General features: G+C 48.4%; 1 protein-coding gene across 1 annotated transcript; it reads left to right on the forward strand.

The window, feature by feature from the left end:
• Window positions 1–7,494: 7,494 nt before the first annotated feature.
• Window positions 7,495–8,160, forward strand: LOC137543615 (histone H1A-like). The gene has a single exon (XM_068264728.1). It carries the CDS (start codon window positions 7,495–7,497, stop codon window positions 8,158–8,160), a length of 666 nt encoding a protein of 221 aa, XP_068120829.1.
• Window positions 8,161–24,913: the final 16,753 nt, after the last annotated feature.

Here is a 24,913-nt window from a genome sequence, read left to right on the forward strand (position 1 = left end):
AGGGACATTTACCACATTTAAAAGTATACTTTTTTCCTTCGAAACTTTAAAATTGATTTTCTCAAAAACTACAAGGTCTTTTTGAAAAATTGTTTTTTCCTCTTATTCCTAATGATCTCCTTAACATATCCTGCAAATTTAGGGTTTCTAGCATTTAAGGTGGATTTGCTATCAATCATTAAAGTCGGCAGGTTTTTAAATGTGTATTTTTTTCCTTTGAAATTTTAAAATCGATTTTATCAAAAACTATAAGGCCGATTTATAAAAAAAAAAAATCCTCTTGTAGCCACTGAGGGCCCCTACAAGCTCTGGGGCCCTGGGGCAGCTGCCTCCTTTGCCTCTATGGTAGCGCCGGCCCTGCCACCTTGAAATCTTGTGCATAGTATACAACACGTCTGGCAGGGGTCATGGGAGTGCCATTGCCTCTGCCACTTCTGGGACTGATACACGGCCAGAGAGAGGGCACTCAGCTGTAGAGAGTGCAGCAGAGACGCGTCTATAAGCAACACAGCCTGGTCCGAGTCAGCCGACGCCGGTGGCACTTATTTTCAGCACCTTGGGTCACTGTGTGGTCATTCAGGAGAGTCACTCATAGGCATTGATGGAAATGATGATGGAGGTGCAGCCCATCTTGACTTTATCCCAGACCTCCGCTGTGAGTAGCACTCCCAGCAGCAGTGGCAGCAGCACACGTCTCCACCTACTGTGGTGCCATGGTCTTTCTGTGCTGTTGCACTGACCGCTTTAATCCTCAACCTGTTGCTGCAAATTTTTACCACCAGGGGCCACGGATGCATGTAATTTTTTGGTCAACATTATCATGCTGTGGTACCACCAGTGAGGTGCCGTGGTCGTTCTGTGCTACCGCATTGACCGCTTAGTCCTCCTCCTGCTGCCGCTGATGTTCCATTTCACTACTTAAGTCTGTGTTCCCACTGCCAGCGGCCACGGGATGGGTTAGGATAGCTGCCTTCCAAGTGGTAGGCCTGAGTTCGATTCCTGGCCAATGTATGTGAGTTGGCTTTTGACATCCTACAAATCCCTAAGCAAGCTCATTTTTCTCTTGGATATATCACAATGGTATATGCTAGGCTGACTTCAGCATGTAGTGTTGGTGGTGGTATAGTGGTGAGGAGAGCTGCCTTCCAAGCACTAGACCTGGGTTCAATTCCTGGCCAATGTATGTGAGCTGGCTTTTGACATCCTACAATTCCCTGGAAAGAGGGAAGGAGGAGGGAAGATTTGGGTGGAAGTTGTAAGACTGGTGAGCAGAAATTCTTAGTTTTAGGCAGAAATGCATTTGGTGGGGGAAAATATTTGCATTCTGCGGAATTCCAAATTTTTCCACGGAAATTCCGCCATAGTGCTATAGCAATTCCGTTCTGTCGCAACGGAACCGGAATCACTAAATTCCGGCCGGAATCGCGGAATTTATAATTCCGCGGAATCCAGCGACCATCCCTACATATGATCACGTATGTAAACTAACCAGAGGTGGAGGACAGAATATGTGCTCTGACTACATCGGGGCAAGTAAACCTGCATGCAAGTGGTTATTAATTTAGCATATAAATTATCAGCGACCATCTCTATAGTAGTGTTGGGCGAACAGTGTTCGCCACTGTTCGGGTTCTGCAGAACATCACCCTGTTCGGGTGATGTTCGAGTTCGGCCGAACACCTGATGGTGTTCTGCCAAACCGTTCGGCCACATGGCCGAACTAAGAGCGCATGGCCGAACGTTCCCCGAACGTTCGGCTAGCGCTGTGATTGGCCGAACGGGTCACGTGGTTCGGACCCGAACGCGCTCTGATTGGCCGAACTGTCACGTGGTTCGGGTAAATAAATACCCGAACCACGTCATATCTCCGCCATTTGTCTGTGGGTTTAGCTTTGGGTAGGCAGGCAGGGTAGTTCGCGCTCCAGCCACGCTAGCCAGGGTCCCCCCAGTCATTGTGTCGCTGCTGGGAATAGTAGTACACCGCTCGCTGAGCCACACTATATAGCATTCTGTTTACTGCCACTCTGTGTACCTCGCTCAGCCACACTATATAGCATTCTGTTTACTGCCACTCTGTGTCTGCTGGGAACAGTAGTACACTGCCGCTCACTCAGTCACCCCATTACTATATAGCATTGCTGGGATCTGTAGTACTCTGCTCACCCACCCATACCATTGTACTGCCAGTCAGTGTGTATATTGCTGGGATCAGTAATACTCCACTCAACGTCAACCACTATATGAGCTCACCATGAGTTCCTCAGAGACCTCCGCTGTGAGCAGCACTCCCAACAACAGCAACAGCCAACGCCCCACGCAAGCTATAACATCCACCCCAGCAGCCAGTGGTCAGCAGCAGCCCTCCCCGAGGGGAGCACGTTGTGTCCATCAGTCCGGCGCCAGAGCAATTATTGAGGGCTGCCATTGAGGAGATGATGGGGCCTGATGTGGAGGAGGAGGTCGGGCTCAGGCCAGCATCCCAAGTTAATGTTGAGGACGATGAGGGGTCTGTGTCTGGGGATGTTGGGGTGGCAGAGGTGGTGGGTGGGTCAGACTCAGGAGAAGAGTTGTATGATGAGGATGATGATCGGGACCATCTGTATGTGCCTCAGAGTCCGACCCCGGAAAACATGTTGTATCGTGTGTTTAGGTACTAAAATCTGCGTTCCCACTTCCCAGTACTGCCCGGGTCCACGGATCCATATAATTTTTTGGGCAGCACTATCAAACTGTGGTACTATGAGTGAATTGCCATGGTCCTTCTGTGCTGTCACACTCACCGTCTGTCTGCAGATGGATTGTTCAACACAGCTACGCCATCTGACATGTAGTCCTTGACCATCTTCTCCAGGCGATTGGTGTTGGAGGACGTGGAACTGCCCGATTGCTGTTCTGTGGGCTGCTGCATGGGTGTCAGAAAATGTTCCCACTCCAAGGACACTGCCAATACCATTCCCTTTTGGGCACTAGCAGCAGCTTGTGTTCTTTGCTGCCCTCCTGGTCCTCCTGGGTTTGCTGAAGTCAGTCTGTCGGCGTACAACTGGCTAGAGAAGGAGGAGGATGTCAATCTCCTCTCTAAAGTCTCCATCCTCAAGGGCCTGCTGGAATTGTTCCATTTTTGACCTGTCTGACACTTTCTTCAATCAGTTTTTTAACATTGTGTTTGTATAAACTGGGTATAAACCCAGTAATTGGTGTTGTCCAGAATAATGAATAATAATGAATAGTGAATAATGCGCGGGCCGCGTTCAATGCAGTCTAGCATGAATTGAGCCATGTGTGCCAGAGAATCCTGCCAGACTCCTCTGTCTTCATGTTCTTGTGAGCGTTGTGATTGTTGTGATGCACCATATTCGTCACCAGCATCACTTTCTTCCTCTTCTGCTGCCCATTCCCGCTAAATTGTGGAAGTCCAACGTGCACCGCTCTGTCCCTCGGCAGTGGGGGCATCCAATTCCTGCTCCAACTCCAGCTGTTCCTCGTCCTGTTCTTTGTCATAGCTGGGACCAGCGTTTCCTGAGGCAGGTTGCCTGATGTTGGTATCATCACGCTGATCGTTTTCATCCTCAGATTCCCCCACTTGCATCATGCCAGCGGTTTCCATCTTCAACATTGATTTCTTCAGTAAACACAGCAGTGGTATTGTAATGCTGACTGTAGAGTTGTCACTGCTCAGTCACAAGCAACGTGGATTGCTCAAAATTTTGGAGGACTTGGCAGAGATCCAACACGGTGGCCCAATCAGATCCACAGAAGCTTGGTAGCTAGCTGCTGGAATGCCCCTTGGCACTGCGCAAAAGCGTGCTAGCATGTGCAGCGTAGAATTCCAGCGCGTAGGGAGGGACATCACCCAACGAGCGATGGTGCGCTAGATTGAAGCGCTCCTGCATCTCTTGGTGAGTCCTTCAGAAGCGGTACTGGACTTTTAAAAATGTTTTTTTTTTTTCCTTCAACAGAAGATCTGCCATGTTGGAGTGAGGACTGAGGAGGACGCCGCCGACCCCGACACCAAGCTGAACCCTGGCGAACTCCAAGCAGAGGATCTTCAGGAACCCTCAAGGCTTTGAGCAAGCTGAGGAGGATCAGCAGTCCCGACGAGACCTCTCCTCATATGTGACTGTGTGCAGTGGAGTAGAGCTCCCCAGAACAACCTCTCACTTGTCACTTTGTCACTGGTCACTGTCATTTTGTCACTTTGTCAGTCACTTTGTCACTTTGTCAGTGGTCACTTTATCACTTTTCACTTTGTCACTTGGTCACTTGTCCAGATGATCTCGGTACACCTCCTGCGATTCAAATTCCTGCACACATTGCTCTGGGATTTGGGTGTGATGAATGATGCATCAAACTGGCCACCGGAGGCAATTAAGGCCTTCAAAACATTGAAAGCAGCTTTCTGTTCCGCCCCCATTTTGCGTCATGTTGAGTTGTTGACGTCATGTTCATCCTCGGCCTCGCCTTGCATTTCAGTGCGAGGTGCATTTTCCACAGAAAAAGGTTGTGAATCCGGGCACAACATTTGTGGCTGTTCCATTGACCTTTCACAGGTAGAAGATTGTGGGGGTGTTAATAGCTCCTCCGAATAGCCCATTGTGTCCTGAAAACTACTCATTGCATTGCTTTGCGCACGCATTTTTTTGTCCTCATGCAAGGCCTGAGTTGCGCCTGAAAGCGTGGCCTTCTCCTCCTGTGCCTCCTCCTGTTCCATCACGTCTGCTGCTGCTGGGTCCCTGTTTAATGAACCTCTTATCTTTATTACATTTATGACTGCATGGCGGTACAAAGCATGCTATCCGCACGCTTCTTGTCCTCATGCAAGGCCTGAGTTGCGCCTGAAAGCGTGGCCTTCTCCTCCTGCGCCTCCTCCTGTTCCATCACGTGTTCTGCTGCTTGTGCTGGGTTAGCGTTACCGGTCCCTTTTCCTGGAACCTCTTCTCTGTATTACATTTATGACTGCACGGCGACAAAAAGCATGTTACCTGTGCAAAGAAACATGACATTTTCCACATTTAAAAGACAGTTTTTCCTTTGTAACTTTACAATCAATTTTCTCAAAAACTATAAGCTCTTTTTCAAATATTTTTTTTCCTCTTGTACCCACTCCCAAGGTGCACATACCCTGCAAATTTGGGGTATGTAGCATGTAAGGAAGCTTTACAAAGCACAAAAGTTCAGGTCCCCATTGACTTCCATTATGTTCGGAGTTCGTCGCGAACACCCGAACATCACGGCGATGTTTGGCGAACGTTCGCGAACCCGAACATCTAGGTGTTCGCCCAACACTACTCTATAGTACATCGGAAATGACCATGGCTAAAAAATTCAGGAATACAGAAGAGAACCCTTTTCTCTGTATGAGTCACTTAGGGCCCGTTTCCACTATAGCGTTGCGGAATCGCCGGCGAATCACCGCAGGCAAATCGCATGCGGGTGCGATTCCGCATGCGTTTTTTGCGGGGAAAACGCATGCGATTTCCCTATTAAATACATTGTGTGCAATTCGCCTGCATTCCACACGCAGGCAAATTCTGAGGGCCCTACCATGCAGATTTTTTCTGCACAGAAAAACGTGCGGGGAAACGCACAAGTGGAAACAGTCCCTTAATGTGATATTAATGGAAATAGAAAGACAGCTGATGTGTAAGAGGCTCATCCCAATGGCAGGCACCAGAGGAGAGCTCAGCCTGTGCTAGCATCCGGGACATTTCTCAGCATAATAATCCCCTCCAGGGCGGAAGCGGGAAAAAAGGGCGCAGGCAGCTAGTGGACAAAAAGAGCGCCGCCATTCACTCTCATAATAAATAATGTTTAATGGGCGCCGAGTAGGAAAAAAGGGCGCCGGAGATAAATAACATTTACAAACGGTTTTATTTTAATGATTTATAAGTGTGCTTGTGGTGATTTACGTTTATAAAATGCACCCGTGCCGAATAACGTTTATAAAAAAACTAAACATATTTATCTTATTTAACTAATTAATTATTTAAAGTTTTATCTCTTACTGTTTGTAAAACATTATTATTCACAAAATAAAGCGATCAGTACGTAACGTAAATTGCAATATATTTTTTGCAGCCACAATTAGTAAAACATTATTATCCACATAATAAAGCAGTAAGGGGGGTCTTAGGTTTAGGCACCACCAGGGGGGTCTTAGGTTTAGGCACCACCAGGGGGTCTAGGGGTTAGGGATAGGTACAAGGAGGGTTCTGTGTGAGAGTAGGCTTAGGTATAGTTTTAGTAAAATTTTAGTAATACTTACTAATGTTTTACAACACTTATTACGAACGTAGTTATATTTATATCATCGTTATAAAGAATATTTTCAGATTTTATTATAAGAACAAACCAAAAATGAACGTTATTCACAAGAATTTACAATTATAACAATTGAACATATATTATCATTTTTTTAATAAACGTAATTATAAGTTTCACTTTTGAAACAGGGAAGATAAACGTTTTCACAATTGCCGATTTCATAAACATTATTTAGTGATTTATAATTTTGTAAAACATTATTTGTAAACGTAATATAGCACACTATTTTTATAAACGCTATTAATGATTAATTATTAATTAGCGTTTACACCCCGCGCCCTTTTTGTACGTATGCTCCAGGGCTCAGTAGCCCCCCCAGCCCCGTATAATGTGTGGCGGGGATCCCCTCCTTCATATTGCGGGGGCAGTGACAGGAGACCCCGTATATCAGACATGTTACCCCCTGATAATGATGGACACAGAGGAGATCGGGGGAGCAGGAAGCGGAGCTGGTCACATTACAGCGGGATTTCCCGGTCAGTGTCACCGCTGCGTCCAGTTAAAAATGGCGCCTGGTTATGCATGATATTTTTTTTAAAAACGATATTTATTAGTTTTTGAGAGTTTAAAGGTGTGTGTGTATTTATTTTGGTGTGTGTGTGTATATTAAAACAACTGCTGGTGACACACACACACGCGCGCACGCACGCACGCACGCACGCACACACACACACACACACACTTCAAAACATCGTTTTATGACTTCCATAAAACTATAAATATTGGTTTGAAATTAATTAAGTCATAAAACGATAAATATCGTTTTTAGTGCGCCGCCATTTTTTAACTCATTTTAACTCATCACTCAAATTTATGCGGCGCCATTTTTACACTGTAGGCTCTGGCGCCATTTTTAACTGATCCCGTCACGGCTCAGAAGTACCCCGTGGCTGTAATGGAGGAGGGGAGACCCCTGCCAGCCGGGCGGCCGCACACAGGGGGCGCACCGCTACTTTCCGGGGGGAATAAACCCACTTTTCACCCGGCGAGGAAACACAAGCAGAGAGCCGAGGAGTGACAGCTGTGTGGAGGGGCGGCTGAGAGTCCGGATCCCACCAATAGGAAGACAGGGCGCGCTACTGTCAGCAGCCAATGGCAGCGCAGCCGGGGAGAGTTTATAAGCGCACAGCTTGGCTCTCCCCGCAATGTTACATGTTGTTGTAGTGCAGGAAGATGGCAGAGATCGCTCCAGCAGCCGCCCCTCCCGCAGCGGAGCCCGCCGCCAAGAAGAAGCAGCCTAAGAAGGCGGCAGCCAGAGGAGGAGCCAAGAAAGCCAGCAAGAAGCCTTCCGGCCCCGCCGTGTCCGAGCTCATCCTCAAGGCCATGTCCGCCTCCAAAGAGCGCAGCGGGGTCTCCCTGGCCGCTCTGAAGAAGGCTCTGGCTGCCGGAGGCTACGATGTGGAGAATAACAACAGCCGACTCAAGCTGGCCATCAAGGGCTTGCTGACAAAGGGCAGCCTCGTCCATGTCAAAGGCATCGGCGCCTCCGGATCCTTCAAGGTCAGCAAGAAGGAGGCAGCCGGCAAAGAGCACAAGAAGCCGGCACAGATCAAGAAGAAGCCAGCGGCTGCCGCCAAGCCTAAGAAGCCGGCTACTGCCAGGAAGCCCGCCACCAAGTCCCTGAAGAAGCCTAAGAAAGCCCCCAGCGCCACCAAGAAGAGCCCCGCTAAGAAGGCGGCCAAGAAACCGGCGGCAGCTGCTGCCAAGAAGCCCAAAGCTGCCGCTAAAGCCAAGAAAGCCGCCAAGAGCCCCGCTAAGAAGGCAGCCAAGCCTAAGGCCGCCAAAAGCCCGACAAAGAAGGCAGCACAGCCCAAGAAGGCCGCTCCTAAGAAGAAATAAGCTACAGCTCGTCTCTCCATAAACACAAAGGCTCTTTTCAGAGCCACCCACATTTTCCCTGAAGGGCTGCGATATTTCTCATTAATGTCACTATGTCAGAGTACATCTTGTTAGTGACAGACATATTATAGGCAGGTGATACCGTCTCCCCTCTCTGTGCAGTGACTTCCTAGTAGTGTAGTGTGCTGTGGAAGATGGCCATACACTAGAGATGTCGTGAACCTCAGATTTTTGGTTCGCGAACCTTTGCGGAAGGTTCGGTTCGCATAAAAGTTTGCGAACCGCAATAGATTTCAATGGGGAGGCGAACTTTGAAAACTAGAAACATTTATGCTGGCCAGAAAAGTGATGGAAAAGATGTTTCAAGGTGTCTAACACCTGAGATCTTTCAGTGACTACAAGAGGGGGGAAAAATTCAAAAATACCTTATACAGTAGTTTTTGAGAAAATCAATTTTAAAGTAACTTCTGACCGTGGGAAAATTAAGCGACTTTAGCAGTTAATAGCAAAGCCGTTTTAAAAGCTAGAAACCCCAAACTTGCAGAAAATGTTAAGAAGAACAGTGGGAATAAGGGTAAAAATTTTTTTTCCAAAAAACCAAAATTAGCTTACCTGGTAATGCTGTTTTTAATAACCCTCCAGGACAGGTGCTTACATATGAGATTAGGCCCCGCCCCCAACAGGAAACACAAAGAACTAGCTCTCTATAAGTTCCACCTCTAACCTCTACCTGCCAGTATGTTCCAATTAACTGTTCCGATAGATTATTCTACTTCACACATTACCTAAATATCCGTTTATAGTTAAAAAAAAAACCTTTTTATGACCACATGTTTACACATCAAATTATTTACATGCAACCATAAGTTTCTAGGGTGGGTCACCTGTCCTGGAGGGTTATTAAAAACAGCATTACCAGGTAAGCTAATTTTGGTTTTTTCAAATAACCCTCCAGGACAGGTGCTTACATATGAGATGATATGCAATAAATAACACTAACCTTAGGGAGGGATCACAGCCTGAAGAACCTTTCTTCCAAAAGTCTGTTCCTCTGCCGATAATAGATCCAACCTGTAGTGTTTGATGAAGGTGTTCACCGTCTTCCAGGTGGCCGCCTTGCAGATTTCGGTTGCCGTCGCTCCAGCTCTGTAAGCCCAGGAAGTTGCAACTGACCTAGCCGAATGTGCTGTTACTTCTCTTGGACCTGGAACTCCCTTAAGCCTATATGCTTCCTTAATGCAGGATCTGATCCATCTTGCTATAGAGGCCTTAGACATGCTTTTTCCCTTTGCTGCTCCAGAAAAATTCACAAATAATGCCGTAGATTTTCTAAACTCCTTTACTCTGTCTAAATAAAATAGCAAACATCTCCTGACATCTAGTTTATGCCATTTAATTTCCCTTGGATCTGTTGCGTTTTTACAAAAGGATGGCAATACAATCTCTTGCATCCTATTGGACAGGGTAGCAACCTTTGGCAAGAATTCACTCGTCGTCTTCAGGACTACCCTATCGTGAAAAATTAAACAAAAAGGTTCAACCGAGCTTAGTGCCTCCAGTTCGCTTATCCTCCTTGCTGAGGTCACTGCTACCAAAAAAACTGTTTTCATTGTTAATAATCGTAATGAAATTTCATTTAATGGCTCAAAGTCCTCACTCATTAAGACGTTTAGAACTAAAGTTAAATCCCATCTTGGGTATGAACGTTTCATTACTGGCCTAGAACGTTCTACCGATTTCAGAAATCTAATAACTAAGGGTTCTAAGGCTAACCGCCTATTAAGAAAAAACTGAAAGGGCTGCAATCTGCACTTTCAAAGTACTTAATGCCAGTCTCTTGTCGACTCCATCCTGCAAAAATTCTAATACTGAGGCCAGTCTGTTGGATTTCAGACCTGATTGCTCTTTCCAATTACAAAAGGTCTTCCAATACTTTAAGTAGATCGCCCTCGTAACGCTTTTCCTACTGTTCAGTATCGTTCTTGTTACTCTGTCAGAAAATCCTCTTCTTTTTAAGATTTGCCCCTCAGAAACCACGCTGTCAGCTGAAGATTGGGAATCTGAGTCCACTCGTCTTCTCTTTTGAGGAGGCTGTGTCTGTCTCTCAATTGGATCGGTTTGTCCACCAACATCGATTTTATCATTGGGAACCAGACTCGTTTTGGCCAATTGGGTGCAATCAGTATCATATACATTGTAGTTGATCTTAGCTTTTGTAATACTACTGATAATAGAGGGATTGGCGGGAAGGCATAGGCGATCTGAAAATCCCATGTCTGAGCCAAGGCATCTACTCCTAAAGCTCCTTTTGGATCTAGGGAAAAAAAGTGGTCGCAGTGTGTGTTCTTCCAGTTGGCAAACAGATCTACTTGAGGACAACCCCACTTCTGTGTCAACTCCCTGAACACTCTTGGGTTTAGGCTTAGCTCTGAATTTGACAATCTTTTTCTGCTTAATAGATCCGCCATAGTATTCAGTGACCCCTTGAGATGAACTGCTGCAATCGATTGAAGGTTCTGTTCTGCCCAATCTAATATCTGTAGTACTAGGTTTAGAAGCTGTTCTGACCTCGTACCTCCTTGTTTGTTCAAATACATCACTACTGTGATGTTGTCTGACCTGACTTGGAGATGGTGGCCTCTTATCTTGTCGGCCGCCTGTATCAGTGCCTCCTTTACTGCTAGCAATTCTCGAAAGTTTGACGAGTGAGTCATTACTTCTTTCGACCAAGTACCCTGTAAATAAATGCCTTCTATATGAGCCCCCCAACCTCTCAGGCTGGCATCTGTCGTTAATACCCTCGTTATCGGATATCTCCATAAACGACCCTGTATCAGTCTGTCCTCCTGGACCCACCAATCTAGGCTCTGCTTTATCTCTGCTGGCATACAAAGGGTCTGATCTATGGCCGTTTGAACTCCTCTCCAATTCTGCAGAAGCCATTGCTGTATGTGTCTTATGTGCCTCAGTGCCCAGTATACTGATGGAGCTGTGGAGGTTAAAAATCCTATCAACCTCATTACTTGTCTTACTGTTGTGACTGTTTCCCTCTGGTATTGCTGTACCATTGTCTGGAGTTTCATTATCTTGTCCTGTGGAAGATATAATTTTTGAGACACTGAATCCACCCTGAACCCCAGGAATTGAATCTGCTGTGTTGGAATGAGGTAGGATTTCTGAAAATTCACTAGCCAACCTGTCCGCTCTAGGAGTTCTATCACCAACTTCTTGTGGTTTTCCAGTGCTTGAATACTGTCGGCTAGTACTAACAAATCGTCCAGGTATGGGATTACAAGAATGCCCCTGAGGTGTAGAGCCCCCACCATTTCTGCCATTACTTTTGTGAAAATTCTGGGTGCTGAAGAGATTCCGAATGGAAGACCGCAAAATTGAAAATGTTCTGGACCTGAACTCGTCTTTATACTGAATCGAAGGAAAACTTGAGATTCTTTCCTTATTGGGATATGCCAATAAGCATCTGTTAAATCGATATTGATCATAAAACAATCTGGGAACAGTAGGTTTCGCATCGTAAATACTGTCTCCATTCGGAATCTCTCGTATTTTATATATGGATTCAGAGGTTTGAGGTTTAATATCAAACGATATTTCCCTGTGGGCTTCTTCACCAAAAAGACTCTGGAGTAGAATCCCCTTTCTTCCTGATCTACTGGAACTCTGCAGACCACGTCTCTTGCGAGCATATCCTGCACTATCTGTAACATCGCTCTCTTTTCCTCTGGCACTCTTGGGGCCTGAGTAATTACAAATCGATTGGGAGGAGGTTTTGAAAATTGGATCTTGTATCCATTTTCTACTAGATCTAAAATAAATTTGTTTTTTGTTATTTCTTTCCAACCTAGTAGGAACTTTTTTAACCTGCCTCCCACCTTGTTGGCGTCATGGTCTGTCCTTATTTTCCGTTGATCTGAACAACGGATTTCTTTTGGTAAAACCTCTATTGCCTGCCCAAGGCTTACGCCTCTGCTGTTCCTTACCCTGTGCCTGTCTTTTACGAAAAAACGGCTTCTTTTTTGGCTCAAACTTTCTCTTTTTAGGAAAGGTTGTCTTTTTGCTGGCTGTACGCTCTAATACCTCCTGGAGCTGTGGACCAAATAATAAATCTCCTGAGAAGGGAAGACTACATGCCCTGGCTTTTGATGTCTGACTCCCATCCCAAGTTTTTAACCATAGATTCCTACGTGCATTATTTATTAGTGCCGTGGATCTTGCTGTTACTCTTAGTGATTCTGAGGCTGCATCAATCACATAATCATTACCACCCTCAACCACCTCAATGGCTTCAAGAATATCTTTCTTAGGTGCATCTTCGTCAACCAATCTTTTAATCCTTTCCAACCATACAGACATAGTGCGGGATACACAGGTCGTTGCTGCGGCTGGTTTGAAGTTGGTCGCACAAGCTGACCAAGCCTTTTTAAGTGAAAATTCAATTCTCTTATCCCCTGGATCCTTAAGTCTACCAAAATCCTCGAAAGCTAACTCATTATCTTTCTCGACTTGGCTAAAAGCTGCGTCAAGCTTGGGACATGACTCCCATAACTTCGCATCCTCTTCCGCAAACGGAAAACGTCTCTTAAATCCCTTTGAAATAAATAATCTTTTCTCAGGATCTTTCCATTGTAATGTAATTAAATTCTTCATAGAATTATGCAAAGGAAAACAAAGTTGCTCTGATGGTTCCATTCCCATATACAATTTGTCATGCAAGGATTTTTCTGACGTCTTTTTCTGTGGTATATCTAGCGTTGAATAAATTGCCTTAAGCAGCTCTTCTGTCTCTTCTGAGGCAAATTTAAACTTTGATGCCTTATTTGCATCTTCAGTCTCCTCATGTTCAGACAATTCCTCAGAAGACACAGAGTATGGTTCACCCGTTTCGTGGTGACTCTCTTGCTCTTCTTCTGATGAATAAATAATTCTAGGGGATTTACTTGTGGCTTTTTTAGGTTTAACTACCTGCTCAGGCTGCCGCCCTTGTGCAGAGGTGGTAGGTAGACTTTCTCTAAATGCCTTAAAGGTCTCAACCATTTCTTGGCGCATTGTAAACATAAAGTCTTTACAAGAGGCTGTATTATCTTCATTAATGATACTTGAAATACATTTCTGACAGGATGCTTTTGGCCAGTGCAGTTGTAAGGGTTTATTACAGAGAATGCAACTCCTGGGCCTTTCAGAGCTATCAGACTCCATAGCATCCTAAGGGAAACATACAAAATAACCCCATCAATATGTTAAACAGCCACCTTACTCTATATCAACATGATTGAATAATATGAGCGGCCTGGATCCTAATTCAATTCGTATAATAGCCTAAACAAAGTCTAATTTGCATCAGGACAATTGCACTGACAGCCATTCCCTGTGCATATCCAATATACAAATATATCAGTAATTGCCAACATCCCATAATCACCTGATATAACTTAGATGCTTTTAATTGGTTTAACAAAAACACCATATGCATTAGGATGATTTAAACTGAATAGTAATCACCTAATATCCACCTTAATCACATATAAATTTTTATGTTGGGACCATAAATAATGCCGATGTAAATTTAGCATATACTATATCCTATATTAACCATCTAAGCATCTGTTTAATACAATATCAGACCTCTGAGATCAGACTGCGGGATAGGTAAACATTAACTTTCCCCCCTTAGCAGACCTCAATCAGACAGCAGCTACTAACATCAGACCTTGCAGATCAGACGGGCGAATGTCCTCCGACGTAGCCTCCACTTACCTGATCTGCTGTCTTCTGCTTTGCGTCCATCTCCTCCTACACACAAACGCATGTGGGGATGGACGCCGCGGCCTCTAAGCAGGCACCCAACCCGGAACCGGAAATACGTCACCGTAAGGGCGGAAGTTTCGCATAGCCAGCGTTACTGCCCTCGCTTCCGCCTGGACACGCTGCCACACTCCCGCACACTCCAGAAGCCACCATTCCGCCTCCGCATGGCGCCAGCTTCCTCCGTTGGGTGTATGGCCTCCGCCTTAGCTGCCTCCGCTGCCGCTCCCCTGGTCACCACTGCACCTGCCGGCCATCCCAGGAGAATCCACCACCCGGTGGATAAGGTAAACCTCATCATTCCACCTGGACCAGGCTACCCTTTACTAGTTCCTAATGGCCTCAGCACTGCCTGGCTGCTGACCACCTCTCCTAGCCAGAGAGCTAGGTGTTCCCCGGAACAGGAAACACAAAGAACTGGCAGGTAGAGGTTAGAGGTGGAACTTATAGAGAGCTAGTTCTTTGTGTTTCCTGTTGGGGGCGGGGCCTAATCTCATATGTAAGCACCTGTCCTGGAGGGTTATTTGAAAAAGACCTTATAGTTTTTGAGAAAATCAATTTTAAAGTTTCAATGTAAATTCTCCTTCTGACCGTGGGAAAATATACCCCCGCCGACTTTAATAGTTAATTGCAAAGCCCCTTTAAAAGCTAGCAATACCAAAATTACTGGGAATGTTAAGAAGAACAGTGGGAACAAGAGGAAAACAAATTTTTCAAAAAAGACCTTATAGTTTTTGAGAAAATCGATTTTAAAGTAAAAAAAAAAAAAAAGGGTTGATTCATAAAAACAGAATCGATTCATTAAAAAGATCCGGCTCATTCATGAGCCGTTAGTATAGCAGAGAATGCGTCCTCGGAAGGACGTGAAGCTGCTGGCTCCCGCTGCTGTCTCTCCCCACCTGCCTGCACCTGTCAGCCCCCACCTAGGCTGGCACCCAGCGCACCCATGGGGGTTGACAGGTGCAGGCAGGCAGGTGGGGAGAGACAGCGGGAGCTAGCAGCTATGCATCCGAAAGGACGCATTCTCTGCTATGTGGGTGGGGGGCTTCGGAGATCTTCAATCAACTTAATTGAAGATCGCAACATAAGAGGATACAGTTCGTTGGATCAATTACCGTGGATATTGGCGTGGGAATTTTTTTTTAAAGGCACAGGTAAGTATTTCTGGTTGATTAAGAAAATTAAAGGACTTTTTTCGTGGTTGTGTTTTTATTTCATTTAACCCTTTGTGGAAATGGGTAAGGGGTACTTTGTACCTCTATACTAATTTCTCCTGGGAGGGGGTGGGCATCTGGGGTCCCCTTCTTAAAGGGGACTCCCAGATGCCACCATAAACTCCCCCCCCCCCCCAGGGAGTCGTCGCCCCACCTCCTCCTGGGGCACCGGAGGTGGGGAAGAGCCCCTTGTCCATGGATTGGACAAGGGCTCCAGGGGGGGGGGGAGAGGGGAAGGCTTGGCTGTCCCTCCCCCCCCCCCCCCCGGAGCCCCCCATACCATGGACCATGCGGGCTGGTATAGCTCAGGGTGCGAAGCCCCAGTCGGCCGGGGCTCCGCATTCTGGTTATCTCAGCCTGCATGGGGGACAAGGAGGTTACAGAGGCTCGGGAGGGGGGGACCCCACATCATTTTTTTCAGATTTTCCACACTCAGCACATAAAAATAATAAATATAAATATATATAAAAAATATATATGTGTGTGTATATATATATATATATATATATATATATATATATATATATATATATATATATATATATATATATATATATATAAAGGACTTACGAGGCCACAAGTATGAAAAAAGTTAAATACCATTTTTCTAATCCAGAACCATGGAGGACGCCATCTGCGCCACCCATCCTCCCCCCCCCCCGGTTAATTCCGCCATGGCACCCGCAGTAATACCGGCCCCGGTCGGGTCCCGACCCCTCCAAACGGGTCGGGTTCTCATTCCCCCCTCAATATGGCCGCCACAGATTGCTGCGGCTGCACAGTGCGCATAGATGCGTTTGCGGCTGCGCAGCTCTAGGTCCTCCTCCCGATGCGTCCGATGTATGCACGCATATTGATGATGCGGCAGGAGGAGGCCCTAGAGCTGCGCAGGTGCAATCGCGTCTGTGCGGAATGCGCAGCAGCGGCGATCTGTGGCGGCCATATTGAGGAGGGAATCAGAACCAGACTTGTTTGGAGGGGTCGGGAGTTGGGACCCGACCGGGGCCGGTATTACTGCGGGAGCCATGGGGGAATGAACGGGAGGGCGCGGATGGCGTCCTCCATGGATCTGGATTATGAAAAGGTATTTAACTTTTTTCACATTTGTGGCCTCGGAAGTCCTTTAAATATTGTTTCCTGCTATCTTTTTAACATATCCTGCAAATTTGGTGTTGCTAGGATGTAAGGGGCCTTTGCTATTAACTGCTAAAGTCGGCGGGTGATGATAACCAACCAGAATTATAGGGGTGCAAAAGTGCTGAATTCTGCTAAGGCTTTCATTAGGCTCCCTATTTCACTTTCAAAAATCTCAGACCGGAGGGCCGGCCGACCACAAAATGCAATCAGATTCGCAGAATATTTCCCCACAAAATGCAATGAGATTGGCAATGAGTAGGGACAGCCGGCGCCCGGGAGGTGGGGGCTTAAGTAGGGACAGCCGGCGCCCGGGAGGTGGGGGCTTAAGAAGGGACAGCCGGTGCTCGGCCGCCATTACCTGAGTGGCAATTGCCGCGCTTTCCTCCTTTTCCCCCGCCTTGTTTTTGGCCACCCCCGCCCCAGGTACACTCGCTGTCACCGCCGGCCCCGCTTGTCCTCCGCCGATGCCGCCCGCTCTGTCTCCAGGCCTGCCACGAGACTCTGGGGGGGAAGGTGAGAGCCGGTCCACAAGCCTGGGCAGCCGCCACCATCAGCCACTGCAGCCATCCCTTTCCACGGAGACCAGCCTCCTCATGGAGGCACCGAGCCATCGCCACCATCTCCTCCTCCGCCATGGTGACTAAGCCTGGTCCCTGGTTCAAGGCAGCAGAGAAAAACATGATTTCTCTGGCTGCCAACTAAGGAGGAACTGATCTCCTCTCAACTACTCTGCCTACAGCTAAACCCTGCCTCCTCCCAGCCCATCCCTGACTAATCCCAACTCCTCCCTTCCCCACACTTAACCCCTTCCACCCTGCAAGTTCGTTAGAACTTACCAGGGTCATGATGCTCTGGGCTAAAGGCACAGAGCATTTCTTGACAACAAATACTCCACTAGCCAGCACCTCTCACTCATATGTCGCCATGTACTCACTCCCAGTACCCACTTGGCACTCAGTATTTGCACCCAAGACCCACATACCCCCATAATCAACACCCACATGGCACAGTGCTCACACGGCGCCAAGTTTTAAAGCCATTATATGCACCCAGTACCCATCCTTGGTATGAGACTCAGTACTCTCCCATGGCACACTTCCAGACCACACATGGCACTCCTTACTTACTCATGTCCAACACTCACATGGCTCCCTGTACCAATTAGCACTCACATGGCACCCACTATTGTTTATCACCATCTGCTACTCATTCAGCACCCAATAATGCATAGCACCCACTGCAAATAAACACCCAATACAAACTGGACCTTGGTACCCACAGCAGCAGCTTGACACACTTGACACAGACTGTATTTTGTCATCCCGGTACCCACTGCAACTTAGCCCAAAGTGAACCTTTGCATCTTACCATCTACTGCACCTGGGCACCCACTGCACCTTGGCACTTACTGCAGTTTTGCATCTACTAATGCTTAGCAACCACTGTTATTGGTAACCACTTCTTCTTTGCCTGAAAAGAAGCTTGGGTGCTGATCAAGAGGGACAGAGGTCCCAGTAATGAAAGGTGAGTCTGTGCCTCCACTGTGGGCTCCACTATGCCCACTCTAACAGTGGACACCTATCACTACTGATTTGAGGGTGGTGGCACCAAAAGAGTTGGTTGGAAGGAGACACAAAGTCTACCTGATACTGCTATAAAGGTGTGTGTGTGTGTGTGTGTGTGTGTGTGTGTGTGTGTGTGTGTGTGTGTGTGTGTGTGTGTGTGTGTGTGTGTGTGTGTGTGTGTGTGTGTGTGTGTGTGTGTGTGTGTGTGTGTGTGTGTGTGTGTGTGTGTGTGTGTGTGTGTGTGTGGGGGGGGGGGGGGGGGGGGGGGAGACATTCAGTACATGACATCCAGATCTTACATGGCACTAAGTACTTGCAATCAACACCCGCACGACACTCGATACCCAACCATAGCCAGGACCCACATGGCACCCACCCAGCACCTGCATTCAGCACCCACATGACAACCAATACCCCCTAGCCAGAAACGAGGAGGGGGGGGGGGACATGCGGGGGAAAGCATTGCCAGGCCCCTTTTTTCAATTTGAGCACCCCCCACTTAAGGACCCTCAGCACGGCCCTGCTTGCAATGTCTGCGACAGGCTCTGCCCAGCCCCCAGTGAGTTCCCGGCTGTTAGCAATGTGTGCATCTTTGCATGGGCATGTAACAGCTGCTGTGGGAGAGTTTCAAAAGTTGTTGCTGCAGCTTCTAGGAGTCCGGACCGCCAGCTCCCCTCTCCCCTTGCACGCAGAACGAACCAAACTCATTCCCCCCCTCACTCACTCACCATGGGCCCCTCACCTGCTTCTCATCGCCCATTTGCAGAGAGCAGCATGTGGCTTGAATGATACAATCTCTCTCACTTGCTCCTGATGTTTTCTCCATGACCGTCCATCTTCATCACCAGCCGGCCGCTCTCTGCCTGCTCTCCCTGCATGTGCTGGGGAATCAGGCAGCTTGCAGAGAACAGGAAGTGTGAGAGCGGCTGGTGATGAAGATGGACAGTCACGGAGAAAACATCAGGAGCAGGTAAGATAGATTCTATCATTAGAATTCGCATGCTGCGCTCTGCAAATGGGAGAAACACAGAAGGTGGTGCATGGGAGGAATGAAGTCCCCAATTCCCAATTCCCTGCGTCTGCAGACTCCTCAACACCTTGACCTGCCGTGACTGCACTTCTGCCTGGGTGTCACCCCAGTACTATGGTGACACCCAGAGCGTTCCGCCCTCTGCGCATGCCCCTTGAGACGCCACTGCTTAGGAAGTAGTTATGGCGAACTTTATATTTGCATTTAAAGAGAGCTTGGATGCTTTCCTTGCATGTCGTACATGTCACTGACATCATGTCATGCGCAGTCCCGATCTTCCCCATAGAGAAGACCAGGGCCGGATTACCGACCAGGCAACAAAAGCAGTCACTTGGGGCCCCATTCAGAGTCAAAGGGGCCCCATCAGCACATAAACCAGCCCTCACCATCCTGTCAGCAGTGGCTGGATGGTATAATGGTTAATGGGACTCTGAGCAGTACAGTAACTTTGGAAAGATGCATATCATTTTAAAGCTCTCTTTCTCCTCTTTCCAATGATATATAAACCGCTGCACTATGCCTTTTAGTTTTCGCTATTTTCGTGATCGAAATCACTGCCACGGCAATTTCGGTTTCCACCCTACGCCTTTTAGTTTTCGCTATTTTTGCAGTTTATCTATCATTGGAAAGAGGAGAAAGAGAGCTTCAAAATGATATGAATCTTTCCATAGTTACACTGTACTACACAGGACGACTTTTCTCCAAAGTCGGCAGCTCGATTCAGCACAATGCAATGAAATATAAGGAACCCAGGGGGATATAATTACAAACATCATGCTGGTAGGTGTGACTATGTAATTAATTAGTTGTGGGAATGCTTAAAGGCATACCCACAGGCACTGCTCGGAGTCCCTTTAAGGGCTCTGCCTCTGACACAGGAGACCAGGGTTCGAATCTCGGCTCTGCCTGTTCAGTAAACCAGCACCTATTCAGTAGGAGACCTTAGGCAAGTCTCTCTAATACTGCTACTGCCTATAGGGCGCTTTCCTAGTGGCTGCAGCTCTGGCGCTTTGAGTCCACCAGGAGAAAAGCGCAATATAAATGTTATTTGTCTTGTCATATGATGCCGTACGCTGCTGATTGTCTTCAGAGCCAGGCTCTCCTCCTAGGTCCCCCTCCTGCTACTGTGCCCTCTGCCACTGCCCACTCCTCTCTCCCTTCCCACAGAGAACCACAGCTGCAGCAAGAATGATAGCAGAAGATGGCAAACGCTCACTCACCTATCCATGATCCAGGCGATAGAGATCCCGTCATCTGAAACCCATCTTTCTCTTCTACAGTGCAGGCGCTTGCTCTGAACTTCCTGATTCTCAGATCAGACAGGAAGTAGTAATAGTAGTAGTAACAGAGCGGCAGCACTCTAGAGGAGACAGATGGGCTCCGGATGACGGGACCTCTATTGCTTGGATCGCAATAGGTGAATGTGAGTCATCTGGTGCTGGCATTCTCCCCTGCTGCGGCTCCCTTTTCTGCTGGACTATCGTATTTACTGGGATGGAGGCTGCATGGTGGCTGTCTAGTTTGGGAGGAAATTGGTTGTTCGGTGGTGGGAGTGGTTATGTAATTCTGTCTGGGGAACGGCTTCCGGTTTGGCGATGTCCAGAGCTTTCTGCTATTGCCAGGCTGGAGATGCAGGGGGAAAGTGCTGCTGTTGTGATATCTGGCACCCTCTTCACAGGGGTACCCCAGCCCCTGAGTGCAAATGTCCCAGCCATTCATCTCTCACTCTGCATTTTGCCGCTGCTATTCCCTGCATTGTGCACCCACAGAGGAAAGTGGGCTGTTGCCCATAGCAACCAGTAGCTCGGCTGCCCCGGTGTGTGCGGCATGTTGCTGTGCAGCTGCATCTTCTGATTCTATTACGCCATGATGGGGGGGGCCCAAATCAGTTACTTTGCTTAGGGCCCCATTTAGCCTTAATCCGGCTCTGGATATTACTGCTGACGAAGTAGCAAATGCCATTGATGGCATGACACCTAAAAAGACCCCTGGCCCAGATGGTTTGACATCTGAATTTTTTAAGACGTTTAAATCATTCCTAGCGCCACAATTGGCAGATGTTTTCAATGATTGTCTTGCTGAGGGAAAGTTACCACCAGTGATGCTCATCTGAGCTAGGATAGCCTAGTTCTTTTTTTACTATTCGAGCTCGAATACCGAGCTCGAATAGTATTAGCTATCCGGGCTGTGCTATCCGAGCGCACTCGGATAGCAAGCAGCTATCCGGAGATATCCTAGCTATCCGAGCGTGGATAGCATCACAAGCTCGGATAGCGTCACGCCAGACGTTACCTAGAGTCCTCACAAGCGAATCGGAGGGCTCCCAGCCCTCTGACTGCAGCCAATCACAGAGGGGGAGCCTGGCCAAGCCCCCCTCTATAAATAGCGGACGCCATCTTGCCTCACTCGTCCTGCTTGCGACTTACTGACTGATTGTACTGAGAGAACTGCTCCAGTGCTTTTTGTCTGTGTGCAAGTGCATTGCTATTGTTCTAAACCTAGCGTTTTTACACTCCAACACTTGATCTTCAACTGTATTGCTTTGTATTGTAGATAGGTAGAGATGGGCCGAACGGTTTGCCGGCGAACTTCGGTGGTTTGCGTTCGCGTCCCGCTGGCGAACCTTTGCGGAAGTTCGGTTCGCCCCATAATGCACCTTGAGGGTCAACTTTGACCCTCTACATCACAGTCAGCAGGCCCAGTGTAGCCAATTAGGCTACACTAGCCCCTGGAGCCACTCCCCCCCTTATATAAGGCAGGCAGCGGCGGCCATTACGGTCACTCGTGTGCTGCCTGCGTTAGTGAGAGTAGGGCGAGCTGCTGCAGACTGTCTCTCAGGGAAAGATTAGTTAGGCTCAACTTGTTCCTGTCTGGCTGCATACCTGTTCTGTGAACCCACCACTGCATACCTGTTCTGTTCAGTGAACCCGCCACTGCATACCTGTTGTGTTCAGTGAACCCGCCACTGCATACCTGTTCTGTTCAGTGAACCCACCGCATCAGTGCGCATACCTGTGCAGTTAAGTGAACCCACCTACCTACGTGAGTGCACGCAGTGTGATATACCACTCCGTGCATACCCGATATGGACAAAACAGGTAGAGGAAGAGGTAGTGCCAGAGCCAGAGGAAGGCCACCCGGCAGGTCTGCGCGAGGTCGTGTAAATGTAATTTCGTGTGGACCTGGCCCACAGTACAGTGCTCGGAAGAAGGCACGTCCCATCACCTCCCAAGATTGTCAGGACGTGGTTAAGTATTTAGCGACACAGAACACCTCATCTTGCTCAGCCACCAGCGCTACTACTAGCACCACTTCCGCTGCATTTGACACTTCGCAAGAATTATTTAGTGGTGAAATCACTGATGCACAGCCATTGTTGTTACAGCCAGATTAATTTTCACCAGCTCATATGTCTGCGTTACGCGGCAACACTATGGATGTAACGTGTCAGGAGGATGAAGGACCTACTGATGGTGCATGTTTGGATTTTTCTGAGTCAAGCGAAGCTGGGCAGGATGATTACGATGATGACGATGATAGGGATCCTCTGTATGTTCCCAATAGAGGAGATGAAGAGGGGGACAGTTCAGAGGGGGAGTCAGAGAGTAGTAGGAGGAGAGAAGTTGCTGAAAGAAGCTGGGGCAGCTCTTCGTCAGAAACAGCTGGTGGCAGAGTCCGGCACCATGTATCGCCACCTATGTACAGCCAGCCAACTTGCCCTTCAGCATCAGCTGCTGAGGTCCCCATAGTGCCCACATCCCAGGGTGGCTCAGCGGTGTGGAAATTTTTTAATGTGTGTGCCTCAGATCGGACCAAAGCCATCTGTTCGCTCTGCCAACAAAAATTGAGCCGTGGAAAGGCCAACACTCACGTAGGGACAAGCGCCTTACGAAGGCACCTGGAGAAAAGGCACAAACAGCAATGGGATGGCCACCTGAGCAAAAGCAGCAGCAGCACACAAAAGCAAAGCCACCCTCCTTCTCCTCTTCCTTCTCCATCAGGTGCATTATCTGCTTCTGCCGCTTTCTCCCTTCCACCTTCACAGGCACCCTCCTCCACTCCGCCTCTGCCCTTGAGCGGTTCCTGCTCCTCTGCCCACAGCAGCAGTCAGGTGTCCGTGAAGGAAATGTTTGAGCGGAAGAACCCAATTTCGGCCAGTCACCCCCTTGCCCGGCGTCTGACAGCTGGCGTGGCGGAACTGTTAGCTCGGCAGCTGTTACCATACCGGCTGGTGGACTCTGAGGCCTTCCGTAAATTTGTGGCCATCGGAACACCGCAGTGGAAGATGCCAGGCCGCACTTATTTTTCGAGAAAGGCCATACCCCAACTGCACCGTGAAGTTGAGAGGCAAGTGGTGTCATCTCTTGCGAAGGGCGTTGGGTCAAGGGTACACCTGACCACGGATGCCTGGTCTGCCAAGCACGGGCAGGGCCGCTACATTACGTACACAGCCCATTGGGTGAACCTGGTGGTGAATGATGGCAAGCAGGGCGCAGCGGACCAAATTGTGACACCTCCACGGCTTGCAGGCAGGCCTCCCGCCACCTCCTCTCCTCCTGCTACATGCTCTTCGCTGTCCTCCTCCTCCTTGGCTGAGTGGCAGTTCTCCTCTCCAGCTACACAGCCCCAGCTCCCCAGGGCCTATGCTGCATGCCAGGTAAGACGGTGTCACGCCATCTTAGACATGTCTTGTCTCAAAGCGGAGAGTCACACTGGAGCAGCTCTCCTGGCTGCTCTTAAGAAACAGGTGGATGAGTGGCTGACCCCGCACCACCTGGAGATAGGCAACGTGGTGTGCGACAACGGCAACAATCTGCTTGCCGCTTTGCATATGGGGAAGCTGACACACATACCCTGCATGGCACATGTCATGAATCTAGTGGTTCAAAGATTTGTGGCAAAGTACCCTGGCTTAGCGGATGTCCTGAAGCAGGCCAGGAAGTTCTGTGGGCATTTGAGGCGGTCTTACACAGCCATGGCACGCTTTGCGGAAATTCAGCGCAAAAACAACATGCCGGTGAGACGCCTCATTTGCCATAGCCCGACTCGCTGGAACTCGACCCTGCTCATGTTCTCCCGCCTGCTAGAACAGAAGAAAGCCGTCACCCAGTACCTCTACAACTACAGTAGAATGAAACAGTCTGGGAAGATGGGGATGTTCTGGCCCGACAACTGGACACTGATGAAAAATGCATGCAGGCTCATGCGGCCGTTTGAGGAGGTGACCAACCTGGTGAGCCGCAGTGAGGGCACCATCAGCGACTTAATTCCCTACGCTTACTTCTTGGAGCGTGCTGTGCGTAGAGTGGTGGATGAAGCTGTGAATGAGTGTGACCAGGAACCGTTACGGCAGGAACAGGCATGGGACCAATTTTCATCAGACCCAGCTGTTTCCTCAACAGCTGCGGCAGCACAGAGGGGGGAGGAGGAGGAAGAAGAGAAGTCGTGTGCAGAAGACGAGTCAGACTCAGAGGATGATGAGCAAGGTGTTTCTTTGGGGGAGGAGGAGGAGGAGGGGACAGCGGCAGGAGAACAACCGCAGCAGGCGTCGCAGGGGGCTTGTGCTGCTCAACCTTCCCGTGGTATTGTTCGCGGCTGGGGGGAGGAGGTTGACTTACCTGACGTCACTGAGGAAGAGCAAGAGGAGATGGAGGGTACTGGATCCGACTTTGTGCAGATGTCGTCTTATATGCTGTCCTGCCTGTTGAGGGACCCCCGTATAAAAAACCTCAAGGGGAATGAGCTGTACTGGGTGGCCACACTACTAGACCCTCGGTACAGGCACAAAGTGGCGGACCTGTTACCAACTCACCGGAAGGTGGAAAGGATGCAGCACATGCAGAACCAGCTGTCAACTATGCTTTACAATGCCTTTAAGGGTGATGTGACAGCACAACGCCAGCAAGGTACCACTGCCACTAATCCTCCTCCCGTGTCCACGCAGTCAAAGACAGGACGCTCCAGCGATCTCATGGTGATGTCGGACA

This window comes from Hyperolius riggenbachi, unplaced genomic scaffold, assembly GCF_040937935.1.
Source record: "Hyperolius riggenbachi isolate aHypRig1 unplaced genomic scaffold, aHypRig1.pri scaffold_120, whole genome shotgun sequence".
NCBI classification, from domain to species: Eukaryota; Metazoa; Chordata; class Amphibia; order Anura; family Hyperoliidae; genus Hyperolius; species Hyperolius riggenbachi.

Bases quoted from the DNA above. Each gene is read 5' to 3' on its own strand.
- LOC137543615 (XM_068264728.1), top strand. From the start codon at position 7,495: ATGGCAGAGATCGCTCCAGCAGCCGCCCCTCCCGCAGCGGAGCCCGCC.